At 53.3% G+C, this 16,406-nt stretch overlaps 1 protein-coding gene across 1 annotated transcript; it reads left to right on the top strand.

Annotated features, from left to right (window-relative positions):
* Positions 1-5,766: 5,766 nt before the first annotated feature.
* LOC121309173 (coiled-coil and C2 domain-containing protein 1A-like) lies at positions 5,767-16,374 on the top strand (the record flags this gene model as incomplete). The annotated part of the gene is given in 25 exon segments (XM_041242088.1): positions 5,767-5,876; positions 6,059-6,173; positions 7,055-7,202; positions 7,406-7,512; positions 7,843-7,938; positions 8,386-8,514; positions 8,908-9,006; positions 9,009-9,237; positions 9,330-9,439; positions 9,922-9,994; positions 10,106-10,204; positions 10,473-10,603; positions 11,120-11,171; positions 11,632-11,765; positions 12,194-12,344; positions 12,567-12,739; positions 13,120-13,242; positions 13,393-13,451; positions 13,625-13,741; positions 14,019-14,092; positions 14,685-14,743; positions 14,877-14,928; positions 15,112-15,211; positions 15,841-15,931; positions 16,188-16,374. Coding segments are annotated over 24 exon segments (2,653 nt in total), but the record flags the coding sequence as incomplete, so codon positions are not given.
* Positions 16,375-16,406: the final 32 nt, after the last annotated feature.

Genomic DNA, 16,406 nt, shown 5'->3' with positions numbered 1-16,406 from the left:
CAGCAGCTGGGGCACAGGGGACCCCCTCCTCTCGATCCTGGGCGGCCGGGACACTGTCGGTCTGTCCGCCTGCCCCAGATGCCCCCTGGAGACTTCCCTCTGCCTCCTTCCGTTCAGGGCAGGCTGTCTCAGGGCACACCAGCACGGTCGTGGTCCCCTCCCTCTTCCCAGGAGCAGCAGCACTGGCTGCAGGCCTGCGCCGCCTCGGTCGCGACGCCCCCTTATCCTTGTGCTGCCCGGCCCCCGCGTCACTCGAGTCTTCCATCTCCAGCACGCTGAAACGAGATTCCCAGTCCCTCTGCTCCAGCACGCACGGGTTCATGGACACGGCCGCTGGTTTGGGTTCTGTGGGGGCCGCTGATGCTACGCTGGATGATGAAGATGTTGATGGTCGGTTGTTCTCTGAAAGGTTTTTTTGGGCCAGGTCGAGGGCTAGGCTGCTTCCCTCTCCCTCTCCGCAGCTCCGAGACGCTTTTCCCTCTTCCTTCCCGGTTCTTCTCTGTGGATTGCTTTGCCGTGCTGTTCTCACGAGATCCTTCTCGTTCAGCTCAGGCCCCGCCTCCTCGCTGCCTGATGCCGATTCCTCACCCCCGAGCCGGATCCGGGATCGTCCCGCGCAGCTCGGAGCTCCTCGCCCCAGCCTGGGGATCACCGCCTTGCACAGCCTCGCAGACTCTTCTCTCTCAGGAGTGGAGATTCTGCAGTGGGAATGTGGGGGTGCTGGCTGAGCCCCAGCTTCGCTGCAAGGCTCCGCCCCCCCCTTTCCCTGCAGATCGGCCGATGTTTCAGCCTGTGTCTCGGGGTAAGTCTCAACGTGTGACTCTGACTGCTTCACCGCCTCTGATAAACAGGCCAGCCCTGCCTGTGGATTACCAGCAGCGCCCTGCGTTTCTGTACCCTCCAACCCCAGAGAGGCTTTTAACCCAGGGGCCCCGCACCCCTCGGATTGGGGTGGGTGCCCCCCCCGCTCCGTCACAGTGGGCTGCCTCTCTGGATCTGCCTCCTGACTCTGCTCTCCCGAAGTGCTGGCTCTGAGGTTCTGCCCCGGCGCTCCCCCGTGACTCTGGAGGGTGGCGTCTCCCGGCCCTTCCCCTGCCCCCCTGTGCTGGTCCGAAGCAGCATCCTCCGGCGCGCAGGGCGGGCCCGCAGCAGAGGAGCGGCCCGGGAGGATGTTCTGAAAAACGCCAACACAGCAGACAGCGGTTTACAAAAACCAAGGGCAGCAACTTCAAAATACATTTTATTACTTTAAACAGCTTGAAATCACAGTTAAAGTTACTTTATATCCCACCCCTGTCTGTAAATGTGGTTCTGGTCTTTTAAATGCTAAAAAAACCACACATTTCAAAACAGAAGGTTGAATCTATTAAACGTGTATTCACAGCCTGAGTGTTGCATTCAATAATGACTAAATAAATGAATGAATGAATAATGAAGCACCTACCTGGGCTAACGGGACAGAGCAGACTCTGATTCCAGGGCTGGGTTTGAGAGGAGCGCCGCCCCCCTCGCTCTCCCACCTGCTTTATAAAGAATAAGAACACTGGGTTTGAGAGGAGCGCCCCCCCCCCCTCACTCTCCCCTTGCTTTATAAAGAATAAGAACACTGGGTTTGAGAGGAGCCCCCCCCCCCCCCTCACTCTCCCCTTGCTTTATAAAGAATAAGAACACTGGGTTTGAGAGGAGCGCCCCCCCCCCCTCACTCTCCCCTTGCTTTATAAAGAATAAGAACACTGGGTTTGTCAGGAGCGCCCCCCCCTCACTCTCCCCTTGCTTTATAAAGGATAGGAACACTGGGTTTGTCAGGAGCGCCCCCCCCTCACTCTCCCCTTGCTTTATAAAGGATAGGAACACTGGGTTTGTCAGGAGCGCCCCCCCCTCACTCTCCCCTTGCTTTATAAAGGATAAGAACACTGGGTTTGTCAGGAGCGCCCCCCCCTCACTCTCCCCTTGCTTTATAAAGGATAGGAACACTGGGTTTGTCAGGAGCGCCCCCCCCTCACTCTCCCCTTGCTTTATAAAGGATAGGAACACTGGGTTTGTCAGGAGCGCCCCCCCCTCACTCTCCCCTTGCTTTATAAAGGATAGGAACACTGGGTTTGTCAGGAGCGCCCCCCCCTCACTCTCCCCTTGCTTTATAAAGGATAAGAACACTGGGTTTGTCAGGAGCGCCCCCCCCTCACTCCCCCTTGCTTTATAAAGGATAGGAACACTGGGTTTGTCAGGAGCGCCCCCCCCTCACTCTCCCCTTGCTTTATAAAGGATAGGAACACTGGGTTTGTCAGGAGCGCCCCCCTCCCCTCACTCTCCCCTTGCTTTATAAAGGATAAGAACACTGGGTTTGTCAGGAGCGCCCCCCCCTCACTCTCCCCTTGCTTTATAAAGGATAGGAACACTGGGTTTGTCAGGAGCGCCCCCCCCTCACTCTCCCCTTGCTTTATAAAGGATAGGAACACTGGGTTTGTCAGGAGCGCCCCCCCCTCACTCTCCCCTTGCTTTATAAAGGATAAGAACACTGGGTTTGTCAGGAGCGCCCCCCCCTCACTCTCCCCTTGCTTTATAAAGGATAGGAACACTGGGTTTGTCAGGAGCGCCCCCCCCTCACTCTCCCCTTGCTTGTATAAAGGATCCTGGAACACCTCCCAGTGCCTCCTCTCTCCTCAGCACCGCTCCCGGCAGCCGCTTCGTCCTCAGAGCGCCGTTCCGCTTGCTGTCCACTCTCCTTTATAAGACAGACTCCCCGATAAGCTCGCCTATTTGTGACCGTCGCAGTAGGACCTCCGCTCTGTCCGAGACAGCGGTAGCGGTCGAAACAGACGTCGAACTCTGCGCGCAGGGGCAGCCCGCCCGGTGACCCAGACTCGCAGGGCGACATTCCGTTCTGGGGCAGAGTGAGAGGGGAACGAAAGGCAGATTGTGCATATCCTGGCAGCTGTCCGGAGGGTACCTCGCGGGCGGGAGTGCAAGAGGGAGTACTGAGTCACAGAACAGGCAGACTATCTTTGTAGACGGCCAAACACTCCTGCGGCAGGCGCGGGCATTTGAGATGGGAGGCGTTCCAGAAGGGACCATCATGTTATTCTCCGAGTGACACGACAGAGGCAGTCCTCGCGGGAGAGACCGTACCAGTCAGCGCAGGGCAGCAGCCGCGAGATACAGGCAGGGTAAGCTCTTTGACGCGAGCGAGTCCCGTCAGGCAGCAGGCAGGTTCATAGAGACGGCAGGACAGGAGTCTGTGAGACTCGTGGATCAGGAGGCACGCATGAGGAGTCCGACCAGACAGACAGACAGACTGGGTTTGTGAGGAGCGCCCCCCCCTCAGGCTTTATAAAGGATAGGAACACTGGGTTTGTCAGGAGCGCCCCCCCCTCACTCTCCCCTTGCTTTATAAAGGATAAGAACACTGGGTTTGTCAGGAGCGCCCCCCCCTCACTCTCCCCTTGACAGATAGGAACACTGGGTTTGTCAGGAGCGCCCCCCCCTCACTCTCCCCTTGCTTTATAAAGGATAGGAACACTGGGTTTGTCAGGAGCGCCCCCCCCTCACTCTCCCCTTGCTTTATAAAGGATAAGAACACTGGGTTTGTCAGGAGCGCCCCCCCCTCACCCTCCCCTTGCTTTATAAAGGATAGGAACACTGGGTTTGTGAGGAGCGCCCCCCCCTCACTCTCCCCTTGCTTTATAAAGGATAGGAACACTGGCAGGAGCGCCCCCCTGGTTTCCAGGAGCCCTGGTTTGTTTTCCTGTAACCGTACCTCCCAGTGCCTCCTCTCTCCTCCGCACCGCTCCCGGCAGCCGCTTCGTCCTCAGAGCACCGTTCCGCTTGCTGTCCACAGGAGGCGCTCTCCTCGGTCACGCTCCCCGAAGCCACCTCGTCTGTCACTTTAGTTTTCTTTGTCGTTCCTTTTCGCTTACCGCCTGAGAGAATTTAAAATAAAATGAACCCTTTTATCGCAGGTGCAAAGGGGCCCGTGCGTGTCCTACAAATTCAAACAGATTTTTATTTGCACAAAACAGGGTTTGAAATGTAGACAGACAGACAGTTTCCGCAAGGCAGGTAAAGTCCTGCCTGTTCTTCAAGACAGTCATACTGTCAGTCGTCTCTCTGTCCTGGCAGTCAGTCGCCAGACAGTCAGTCTGTCCAGCACGTCTTCTGCAGACAGGCAGAGAGACAGGCAGGACAGGCAGACAGACAGGCAGACAGGCAGAGAGACAGACAGACAGGCAGGCAGAGAGGCAGGCAGAGAGACACAGACAGGCAGCAGACAGACAGACAGGCAGGCAGAGAGACAGACAGACAGGCAGAGAGACAGGCAGGACAGACAGCACAGCAGTGCAGGCAGACCTACAGACAGGCAGAGACAGAGGACAGACAGACAGACAGACAGACAGCAGGCAGACTGGCAGGCAGTCTCAGACAGACAGACAGACAGTCAGACAGACAGACAGACAGGCAGAGAGACAGACAGGCAGGCAGGCAGAGATATAGGCAGGCAGGCAAGATACATCAGTTGAGCCAGTGTCTGTCAGACAAGTCAGGGTCTCTCTGATATATACAGTCAGAGAAATTCAGTCGTCAGGCAGAGAAAAGAAATCAAGGCACTCTGTCACTTGTCAGTTCCAGTCAGAGGACAATAGTAGGCGGCATGTCTGTGCAGGCAGCACGCAGGCAACAGAGACGTCAAGGAGACATCTAAAACAACATAGCAGGCAGGCAGAGACCTGACAGACTTAGTCAGACAAGCCAGAGAGCCAGGCATTTAAGCAGTTTCCAGTCATCCTCGTGCATTTTGTTAGACCTACCATCAGATTGTTTTCTTCTTCCTTTTAGACATTTCCTGTTGCTGGATATATTCTATTCTCTGCCTATGAATTTAACACACATTTCAGACAACTTATTTAATATATTTATATAATATATTTATTTTATATATATTATTTATGTTATATTTATATATACACACGGCTATTTTTTGATAAAAACACAAGAGGAACTGACTTAAAAAAGCTAACTAGGTGGCACTTACAATATAAAAATTATATATCTATTAACAGAATATTAAAATGATCAAACACATAATCAGAATGATGAAGCAAGCCACCCAAACAAGCTTCATTATTTTATTTTATTTTTTTGTGTGTATGATTAATAAATAGACTGTTCTGTTATATTTTGAATATAAAATATCAAAACCTGGGCTATTTTTAAAAAATATATTTTTACTCAAATTATATATTTCCAGCTCAATTATGGACAATAGTAGTCAATGTACGTCTTAATATTAATTTAATGAAATACCTTTTACACTCTTTCTCTCTCTCTATATATATTTATATAAATATGTTTAATAATAAATCCTTCGCTGTTGTTATCGTCTCACGGTCCGCTCCTCCCCGCTCACATTTTAAATATAACTCTCTCACCTCACTGCGCAAGTGCCGGAGCCGCGGTGCATTCTGGGATTTGTAGTTTTTAACCCCACATAACCAAACTGATATTGTTTTGAATAGCATTGTGTTTATACTTGCACAGTAGTGTTATTTGTTTTTTTTTTTTTTTGGGGGGGGGGGGGGGTTATTAAGCTCCAGATTTAAAATGCATATTTATTTAGGAGCCGTACTAACCCTGCCCAACACCTTATATTTAGAGCAACGATGTTGGAAACAGAGTCGGTGTTTTTCGACAGTGAGGGCAACGTTTACGGCAAAGCGTTCGACTTGGACGTAACACTGGTGGCAGTGCCGTAAAGCGCAGGGTTACCGTTGCTGGGTTACGCAAGGGGCTGAATCCAGGAAGTTGCTGAGCAGACGCGTTTTGATCGCTGCAGCCGAGCTCAGGAGAAGCAGCGCGGATCCCAACCCGAGCACCAGCCGGAGGTGAGCTTTTAAACAGCCTTACTGCCATCGGGGCAACACCCTGGCGACTGCGATTCGCTTTTCTGAATGCGGTGTATTTGTGCCGGGGAGGGGGATCCTGCGTCCTGCTTCTCTGATCCTCCTCTGCTTGCTCGTTCTTGTCATTAATTTGAATTGTTTGAATTTGTTATTTTTTTTTAAAGACTGGGCTGCTGCTCACCGGGGGTTTCGCCAGTCTGCCGGGACACGAAGACCAGGATGAATAGGAAAGCAGCCCCGCCGCGGCCGAAGGGACAGGGTGCCGCGGCTGCGCGACAGGTGAGCCCGCCCCGGGGTTCAGAGAGCAGGTGCGCTCACCTGCCGGCCGGTCTGTGAAACAGCGGCGTGCCAGCTAACTGGCTCTCTGCCCAGCCGGCTCGACCCACGACGCGCTGCATTGAAATCAGCCCTGGCTGTACGAGCTAGCGAGTGTGAATCTGTGCAGATGCTTACTGTGTGTGTGTGTGTGTGTGTGTGTGTGTGTGTGTGTGTGTGTGTGTGTGTGTGTGTGTGTGTATTGCCGTGTGCTCTACAGTGTGAGCTGGTTACTCTGTTAGACCGATTTGAACACGGAGCCCTTATTAAAGTCTGTGCTCTTATTAATACCGTGTCCTGGGTATCGACCCTCCCTGTACGAGTCAAGCACAATAAATAAAGTTTGTTTGGTTCCTGAACGGGTCTGTCTTTAACTCTAATGTCACCCGCTTCCCTGCCCCCGCAAAACGGCAAGAACAGAGGGAGCGATCTCATTGGCCGACAAGTGTTCCACCCGTGTGACCAAGATCGGTGCTAACCGTGACCTGTGAAACCAGCCGCTGTTTTTGGAAGGTTGGTTTCACAGCCCCGTGGTAAACACTGATGCAAGATTAGTGAAAACCATGGTCTATTAAATCAGTCTTTGCGTTTTTTTTTTGGTTGTTTTTGACCAGTTGGTTTCACAACACCCTGTTATCACTGTTATGTGAAACTAGCCTTCATGTGTTTGTAATCACTGTAAGTTGAAAGGTTTGATTTCACAGCACCGTCTTGGCGCCAGTCTGTGAAACCGGCCTTTGGGTGTTTCTGTTCGCTGTCCTTTGAAAGGTTTGGTTTCACAGCCCCGTTGGCAATGGTCTGTGAAAGCAGCATTTCATTTAGATTCTCTTGCTGTTCCTCCACAGATGGGCCTGCTCCTGGATTTCTCCCCCGAGGCGCTGGCCCTGGGCGGGGGGGCGGAGGGGGAGGGCGATCCTGAGCTGGAGGACGAGCTGCTGGCCCTCATGAGGGAGAAGCCAGCGGGCGGGAGAGAGCCGGGGCACAAGGGCAAGAGTGAGTGGAAATGAAGAGGCACACGCGCCTGAGACTGGCATAGCGAGTGGGAGTGCAGGACGAGGCAGAGGCATGAAAACAATGAGTCCACTGCGATCACTCTGATAACTTGGGGTTAGCCTGGCTGGGGTTGGGGTTAGGGTTAGTGGGGTTGGGGTTATTTAAAATGAAAAAGTAACCCCCCCCCGTGTCTCTCTCCCCAGCCCCCCTGCCCATGGCGCATATCGAGCGCATGGCTGCGCTGTGCATGAGAGATCTGGATGAGGAAGAGGAGGACAGCGAGGGGTTGGAGGAGGATGAAGAGCTCATGGTAAGCAGCCCCTCTACTAACACGCTGCACAGAGTGTGTGTGTGAGGGGGCGTGACAAAGATCTGCCTGTCTGTCCGTGTCTCTCTCTATCTGTCTGTGTCTGTATCTGTCTGTCTATCTGTCTGTTTGTATCTATGTCTATCTATCTGTCTGCCTGTGTCTAGCTATCTGTCTGTCTTTGTCTATCTGTCTGCCTGTCTGTGTCTCTGTCTATCTGTGTATCTATCTGCCTGTGTCTGTCTATCTATCTGCCTGTGTTTATATCTATCTTTCTGCCTGTGTCTATCTATCTATCTGTCTGTGTCTATCTGTCTGTCTGTTCATTCCCAGGCCGAGCTCAGTGAGGTTTTGGAGGACGAGACTCAAGCAGCCCCTCCCCCAGTGCAGGCCAGACCCCCCCCTGCAGCTCCCAGTTCCACCAGTCAGGTGAGTGTGTCAGAGAGTGTGTCAGTGTGTGTGCGCAGCGGGACATCAGAGTCCAGCACTTTGACTTGTGAAATGTTGTGTTTAAGCCATGGAACACCACACTGATTTTCCTTTGAAAGCAATCAGATCACAGGCTGTGTGGGCTTCAGGACACTGATACATTAACATTTCAACTTGACTTAATCAGAGTGAGCGATCATAACAGCAGGTAGATACAGCCAGTTCCAAACGCTCCAGAAAAACCACAAAGACAAGCTGCTTAATAATCATAATCACCATCATAATAATCATAATAATAATAATAATCCCATCGTGGAGCTGTTTGAGCCAGCTCAGGATTTTTGATGGTTGTTATTCCGTTAGCTGTCTGTACTTGTAACCCACATCTGTGTGTGTGTGTGTGTGTGTCTCTAACCCTGTCCCCTGTCCCCTGTCCCCTGTCCCCAGGCTCATCCCAGCTCAGCCGGTGTGGAGTCCACTCTCTCGGAGCGCATCTCGATGTACCGCGCCGCCACGGCCATCGCCAAGAGCAGCGGGGAGAGCAGCCGAGCTCGCCGCTACGAGAGGGGGCTGAAGGTGAGGACAGAGACACCGAGACACACAGGCAGAGATACAAAGAGAATAGAGGCACTGAGACACACAGGCAGAGACACACAGAGAATAGAGGCACTGAGACACACAGAGAGACACAGACAGATACAGAGAGACACAGACTCCCCGCACAGCCCTGCAAACTACATACATTCATGTGTTCATTTATTGCAAGGTGTTCGCGCACCAGGGAAGCGCCTCACATGGGGCAGTCCTGATGAGCAGTAATAGGATTGAGTGATCTTTTAATGAGGGGATGCTTGGGTTCCAATACGAGTGAATATTGTTCTTCATTCACACCCCACATGGTGAGCTGCAGTGTGCTGTGCCGGCAGCCTTGTGAATCTTTCACTGCCTGTCTCTGTGTCCCTGCTGTAGACGCTGGAGTCGATGCTGGCGTCCGTCAAGAAGGGGAGGAGCATCAACGAGGAGGAGATCCCGCCCCCTGTCGCCACAGGCAACACGCCCGCCCCCTCCACAGCCCCTTCCCAGAGCCCGGGGCTGTTCCCACACAAGGCCCTGCTGTGATCGGGACGACACCCCAGCCCCCCCTGCCCCAGACTACCCCCCCGTGCTCCCCAAACCCCCCCAGACCCTCCCCAAGCCTTCCCTGCTCGCGCCCCCCCCCGCGCTCCCTGGCCACGACGCCAGACACCCCCCTCATCTCACCCCTCACCCCGGTCGGACTGCAGGGCACCCCACACTCAGGTATGAAGGAGGGAGACTTGGAGCCGAAACGTTTTCGTCCTGCAGTGGTCTGTGTGAGCACCTCTCTCTCTCCTCTGCCCCCCTGTCCCTAGGTGTGAAGTCGGCTCTCCTCGATCGACAGAGGGAGTACAAGCTTGCTGCTCTTCAAGCCAAGCAGAGTGGAGACAGCGAGCTGGCCAGGAGACACTACAGCATAGCCAAGGTGCAGAGCTGCTGCCCGGGGCGGGCTGCCAGTGCTGGGGAGACGCCAACCAAAACCAAAAGCTTTGCATCGGCTAGAATTTGAGGGCTGAGAGAGAATTTAGATCTTTTATTTCGTGTCGTGTCGTGTTGTCAGAAGAAAGGACAAAATGATATCCTGAAAAAAAAAAAAAAAAAGTCTGCCGGAAGCCATAATAGCAGCGCGGTGTTCTATCGCGTTGGATTTCGGACTCTCACGTTTTTCAGCTCTGTGGTTTCGGTAGATGTGAAACTCCAAAGCGCTGGTGTGAGATTCGCTGTGTTGAGGTTTCGTTATTCAGCAGCTTTGATTCCACTTCATGAAGCGAAGTGAGTTCATTCTGTAGGGCAGGCAGTAAACGTTAGTCTGCAGCCGCCCAGCACACAGATGGCAGTGTGCAGCACACGCGTGTACAGGGCAGTGTAACTGGGTTTTATTTATCAGGTTTTTGTCCTCCTGCTTAGAAATTCGACCCGGTGCTGGAGGCTGTAGACCGAGGCGAGCCCGTGGATCTGAGCAACATGCCGCCCCCTCCTGGTGAGTCTGGAGAATGCAGATGAAGCTTGCGTTCAGAGCGGGAGTAATTCTCTGGGTGTGTCCTTATTGTCTGGAGTTCAGTCCTTTACCTGCTTCCTTCGTTTACATCAGACCAGGCCGTGATGGACAGACCAGCCCCTCCCACTCAGCAGTCAACCCTGCCTCCAGCGCCGGCCCGGCCCCCCGCAGCGCCCCCTGCTGCTGACTCTGGTAAGTGCAGTGCCGGGACACTCCCCTTTGATACTGTGCGAGTTCAGAAAGGATGAAAGAAGCTTCAGTGAGAAATGCTTCCACGGTGTTGTGTAGCAGGCTTGCGAGTTTCTTTTAGTGTCTTCAAATAGGTAATGATGTTGTTGTGTACCAGGTTTGTGTAGTGTGTCAGTGTTGTGTATCTGGTTTGTGTATTAGTGTGATGTTGTGTATCAGGGTTGTGTGTCGGTGTGATGTTGTGTGTCAGTGTGATGTTCTGTCTCCGCAGCCCCCCCTCCAGTCCCCCGGGATCTCTCGGAGGCACTGCAGCAGCGGATGGAGCGCTATCAGAGCGCAGCGGCGCAGGCCAAGGGCCAGGGGGAGGAGCGCAAGACACGCATGCACCAGCGCATCGTCAAGGCAAGGGCTGTACAGCAGTGTACAGAGTGTACAGCACACAGGATAGAGTGTACAGCACACAGGATAGAGTGTACAGCACACAGGATAGAGTGTACAGCGCACAGGATAGAGTGTACAGCGCACAGGATAGAGTGTACAGCGCACAGGATAGAGTGTACAGCTCACAGGATAGAGTGTACAGCACACAGTATTCTGTACAGAGTGTACAGCACACAGGATAGAGTGTACAGCACACAGTATTCTGTACAGAGTGTACAGCGCACAGGATAGACTGTACAGCACACAGTATTCTGTACAGAGTGTACAGCGCACAGGATAGACTGTACAGCACACAGTATTCTGTACAGAGTGTACAGCGCACAGGATAGAGTGTACAGCACACAGTATTCTGTATAGAGTGTACAGCACACAGGATAGAGTGTACAGCGCACAGTATTCTGTATAGAGTGTACAGCTCACAGTACATTTGAAGAATCTTGTGTTGTTTCTGACTTTGCTGTCTTGTTTGTTTTGAAGCAATACCAGGATGCAATCCGAGCTAGAGTGTACAAAGTATTCTGTATAGAGTGTACAGCACACAGGATAGAGTGTACAGCGCACAGTATTCTGTACAGAGTGTACAGCGCACAGGATAGAGTGTACAGCACACAGTATTCTGTATAGAGTGTACAGCACACAGGATAGAGTGTACAGCGCACAGTATTCTGTATAGAGTGTACAGCACACAGGATAGAGTGTACAGCACACAGTATTCTGTATAGAGTGTACAGCTCACAGTACATTTGAAGTGTGTGTGTGTGTGTGTGTGTGTGTGTGTGTGTGTGTGTGTGTGTGTGTGCGAGCGAGCCACTCGCCACACATTTTCCGTGACAAAAGGCTCTGTGTTAAGCGAGTGTGTGTTCCTGTGTGTGTCAGTGTTCCTGTGTGTATGTGTGTGTGTGTGTGTGTGTGTGTGTGTGAGTGAGCGAGCCTGTCTCGGTGTGTAAAAGGCTCTGTGTTAACTCCGCTCCGTTTCTCTTCCCTGACAGGCTTCCCCCCCATCCAGGGGACCGAGGGCTCCGCTGGGGATCAGAGCATCATGGGAGTGCTGGAGACCGCCATGAAGCTGGCCAATCAGGACGAGGACGAGGACGAGGGGGGGGAGGGCGAGGGAGGAGTCAAGGTGAGCCATGCACCCCCCCCCCCCCCCCCCCCTGCTGTCACCCAGAGTCACAGAGCTGACAGTGGGGTCCATTCAGTCGATCAATACAAAAGTAACTGCATGCGACAAGGAGGTTTTGAAAGGAGTCACGCCGGCCCGCTGTGTGTCTCTGAGTGTTCAGAGGCTCGGAGTGGGATTCATTCTCACAGGGTCTGTCACACAGGGAGTGCAAGGGAAAGCACGCTCTGAGCTTGATTGGAGGAGCCGCTGAATACTGAGAAACATCTCACAGGGCACCCAGTCGAAATGAACGAAGAGGCAGAGAGCCGCTTGTAACGCCCTCGCGCTGTTTAATATAGAGCCTGCTCTGGGTTAAGCGTTGAGTGATTGACATTCTGAATGAGCTAATCTAAACCCCGATTCCCCTCTCTCTCTCTCTCTCCCCCCAGCCCGCGGTGCGCCCCGCTGCGGTGAGGCCCCCAGGCACTGCTCAGGCACGGACACCCCCCCAGCACCCCCCGCCCAGGGGGCCTCCAGCAGGGGGCGCTGTCCCAGTGGGGCAAGGCTCGGCCAAACCAGCCACCAAGCTCCAAGGCAAAGGTAACTGGATCACACTGTTACAGGGGAGACTGCCAGCTGCTTACTGCTGATGAGGGGAAAAAACAGAGAAGCTACTGTTGTAAAATAATATCAACTACTGTGCTGTGCTGTGCTATACTGTGCTGTGCTATACTGTGCTGTGCTGTTATGCTGTGTTATACTGTGCTGTGCTGTTATGCTGTGTTATACTGTGCTGTACTGACCTGCGCTGTTTCTCCCCAGCCCAGCAGCAGCTGGATTTCCTGGAGGGGAGGAAGCGGCAGCTGATGCAGGCAGCCCTGCGCTCCAAGCAGAGGAACGACCTGGAGGGAGCGAAGCAGCACCTGCGGAACGCCAAGGGCATGGACCCCCTGATCCAGGCAGCGAGTGGGGGGCTGCCGGTGGACATCAGCAAGGTGAGGAGACAGGGAGGCAGGGAGGGACAGAGAGAGACAGTGACTGGCATCTCATCTGAGCTGAGAAAAGATCCACGAAGCTATTCGCTAGAAACACTGACTGCATGCTGTTCACAGAACAGGATTTCTGAAGGACTGAATCGGTGAGATATCAATGCAGGAGCTGAAGTCAGTAACACCGGGCCACTCGCTGCACTGTACAGAGATCTGAAGCCTTGGGATTATGATTGTGTTTGATGGGAGTCCCGGGGGCACTGTAGCAGATACTGTAGATATCCCTCCTTGTAATCCTGGTTGATGTTGTATTTTAGCAGTGTTGTTATTTGCACTTGCTGTACACTGCAGTGTGGTTTGAACGGTGCTTGTGTCCCGTCCCGCAGGTGCCTGCAGCCCCGGTGAACGAGGAGGACTTTGTTCTGGTCCAGAAGAGAGGAGTGCAGGTCTCGCACAGGGCAGCAGAGCAGTACAACAACCTGATGGAGCTGCTGAAACGACAGCACGAGGTAACGGGAGCGGAGCGAGAGGCACGCACACACACCGAGACGGGCGCGCGCGCTCACCGAGACACGCACCCTCCACATGCACACACAGAGTCGTGTCCTGTGCCTCTATTGTGCTTCACCTGCGTGTCTCTCCTCTCTCTCTCTCTGCAGAAGTGCATGAGCTACTCCAAGCAGTTCACTCACCTGGGCAACGTGAGCGAGACCAGCAGGTGAGTCCGACAGCAGCGACCGCTGCAGCCCCATAGCGACTCGAGAGACTAACGCTTCTTACAGGAGCCTTCCTCAGTGTCTTCAGCAGAAACACTGAAACAAAACTCGCTAAACTCAATCACAAACGATTCCACTAGAGGTCTCTCTCAATCACAAACGTTTCTCTGCGCAGGTTCGAGAGGATGGCCGAGGAGTGTAAGAAGCACATGGAGATCCTGAAGCAGGCCCACGGGAAGGGGTACCCCGTCCCCAAATTCCACCACGAGGAGCGCACCTTCAACATCATCAAGTAAGGGACCCCCCCCCCCCCCCCCCCCCTTACAGCGTGGAGCCCCCTCGATACACACTCGGCAATGTGGAAGCCAGGACAGTAACACAGTATGCAGACGAGAAGAGCCCGTTCTGAGGAGCGGATTGATCCCAAACATCGTCCGGTCGGGTCTGGAAGGATCCCAGCCTGGCAGGGGAGCCCGTTTCATACCCGCCAGGAGGATGGTCTGAGTGGCTGTGCTGTAGTTTTTGACAGGCGGTGATTGCTTTATTTGTTATGCTTGTTTCTCCTGTAGGATTTTCCCCAACCTGACCAACAGCGACATGATCCTGACTGTGATGAAGGGGATCAACCTGCCCGCCCCCCAGGGTAAGAAATCACAGAATCAGCACCAATCACAAACTCATCATCAATACAGTCACTATCAACTGTGAAATCATACAATCACTGGAAAGCATAAAATCATCAGAAACCGTAAAACCAGCACCAATCACAGAATCAGCAGAAATCACAGGATCAGCACCAATCACAAACGCTTCATCAATACAATCACTATCAACTGTGAAATCATACAATCACTGGAAAGCATAAAATCATCAGAAACCGTAAAACCAGCACCAATCACAGAATCAGCAGAAATCACAGGATCAGCACCAAACACAAACACATCATCAATACAATCACTATCAACTGTGAAATCATACAATCACTGGAAAGCATAAAATCATCAGAAACCGTAAAACCAGCACCAATCACAGAATCAGCAGAAATCACAGGATCAGCACCAAACACAAACACATCATCAATACAATCACTATCAACTGTGAAATCATACAATCACTGGAAAGCCCCATAAAATCATGTTGAATACTGTTGTGAATTTGGAAGGCTCTGTGCACGCGTTGTTGAAGTGAATGAATGTGTGGCGCTCCCTCTCTCTCTGCCTCTCTTCCCTGCGCAGGTGTCTCCCCCAGCGAGCTGGATGCCTTCGTTCGGTTTGAGTTTCCCTTCCCCAGTTCGGTAAGCCTGTCGGCTCTTCACAGAGTCTGTCACTTCATATGTACAGCTGACCCTGCGTCTCGTATCACGTGTGTGTGTGTGCGCGTGTTTTAATGACACGCTGCCTCCTCCTCTTCTGTGTTCCGTGTCACAGGAAGAAGCTCAGAGAGACAGGACCTCCACTGTGAAGAACACAAACAGCCCAGGTACAGAGCAGCTTCTCCCACAGCAGGAGGCACACAGTGCTGTTCACACCACTGAAAGGTGTGGCTATCGATGGATCGATGCTTGGTTTGGGCTCCTGGCTGCACGTTGCGATCACTGCCCGATGGGTGGCTGGATTACCCTGCTGCATCTCTAACCCGTCCTCGCTGTTTCCTCCCTCGCAGAGTTCAATGAGAAGTTCAAGCTGAGCATCAATCGAAGCCACAGAGCCTTCAAGCGCGTGGTGCAGAGCAAAGGGATCAAGCTCGAAGTCATTCACAAAGGGTGAGGGTCACGTGACATGAGTAACGTTACTGCAGGGTCTCGTAGTGAGATCGGAGAAGGGGTAACGTTACTGCAGGGTCTCGTAGTGAGATCGGAGAAGGGGTAACGTTACTGCAGGGTCTCGTAGTGAGATCGGAGAAGGGGTAACGTTACTGCAGGGTCTCGTAGTGAGATCGGAGAAGGGGTAACGTTACTGCAGGGTCTCGTAGTGAGATCGGAGAAGGGTTTGTTATTGTAGCACTGATACCTGGCATGTGTGTCTGCGTAGTGAGATGAAGGGGTGCTGCGTCGTGTGTGAAGGGGTAACGTTGTGCAGGGTCTGCGTGCTGTGTGGGTGTTACTGCTGCGTGCTGCGTGCTGTGTGGTTTGTGCGTGCTGCGTGTGTGTCTGCGTGCTGCGTGTCTGTGTGTCTGCGTGCTGTGTGGGTGTTTGCTGCGTGCTGCGTGCTGTGTGGGTGCGTGCTGCGTGCTGCGCGCTGTGTGGGTGCGTGCTGCGTGCTGCGCGCTGTGTGGGTGCGCTGTGTGGGTGCGTGCTGCGTGCTGCGCGCTGTGTGGGTGCGTGCTGCGTGCTGCGTGCTGTGTGGGTGTGTTCTGCGTGGGTGTTACCTGGAGTGTGTCTTTGTGTTTCAGGGGCCTCTTCAAGACAGACCGGGTGGTGGGGAGCGCGCAGCTCAAACTGGACAACCTGGAGAGCAAGTGTGAGATCAGAGAGATCATTGAGGTGAGACACACTGAGAGAGACACAGAGATACTGAGATACACTGGCACAAAAAGACTCACTGAAATGCACTGGAACACACTGACTGGCACTGAGACTCGCACACAACGACACACCGATGCACGCGCTGACCGCAGTGTCACGCAGACTGATGAAAGCGCTCGGCGAGGCATTCAGTTTCTACGTTTATTTTCATTTGTATTCCTTTCTGTGAATTTGTCTTTGTAACCCCTCCTCCTCCATCTCCTCCCCGTCCCAGGTTCTGGATGGTAGAAAGCCCACAGGGGGGCGGCTGGACGTGGCGGTCCAAATTCGGGAGCCCCTGGGGGGTCAGCAGCTGGAAAGCGTGACGGAGAAGTGGGTGGTCATCGACCCCCTGACCCTGCCCCCGGTGAGGAGAGAGAGAGGGAGCGGGAGAGGGAGAGAGGGAGCTGGAGAGGAGCTGTGTGCATTGACTAGGGCTGCTGAGAGAGGGATC

This window comes from Polyodon spathula, unplaced genomic scaffold, assembly GCF_017654505.1.
Source record: "Polyodon spathula isolate WHYD16114869_AA unplaced genomic scaffold, ASM1765450v1 scaffolds_912, whole genome shotgun sequence".
Taxonomy (NCBI): Eukaryota; Metazoa; Chordata; class Actinopteri; order Acipenseriformes; family Polyodontidae; genus Polyodon; species Polyodon spathula.
This window is presented reverse-complemented; position numbering and strand designations above follow the sequence as displayed.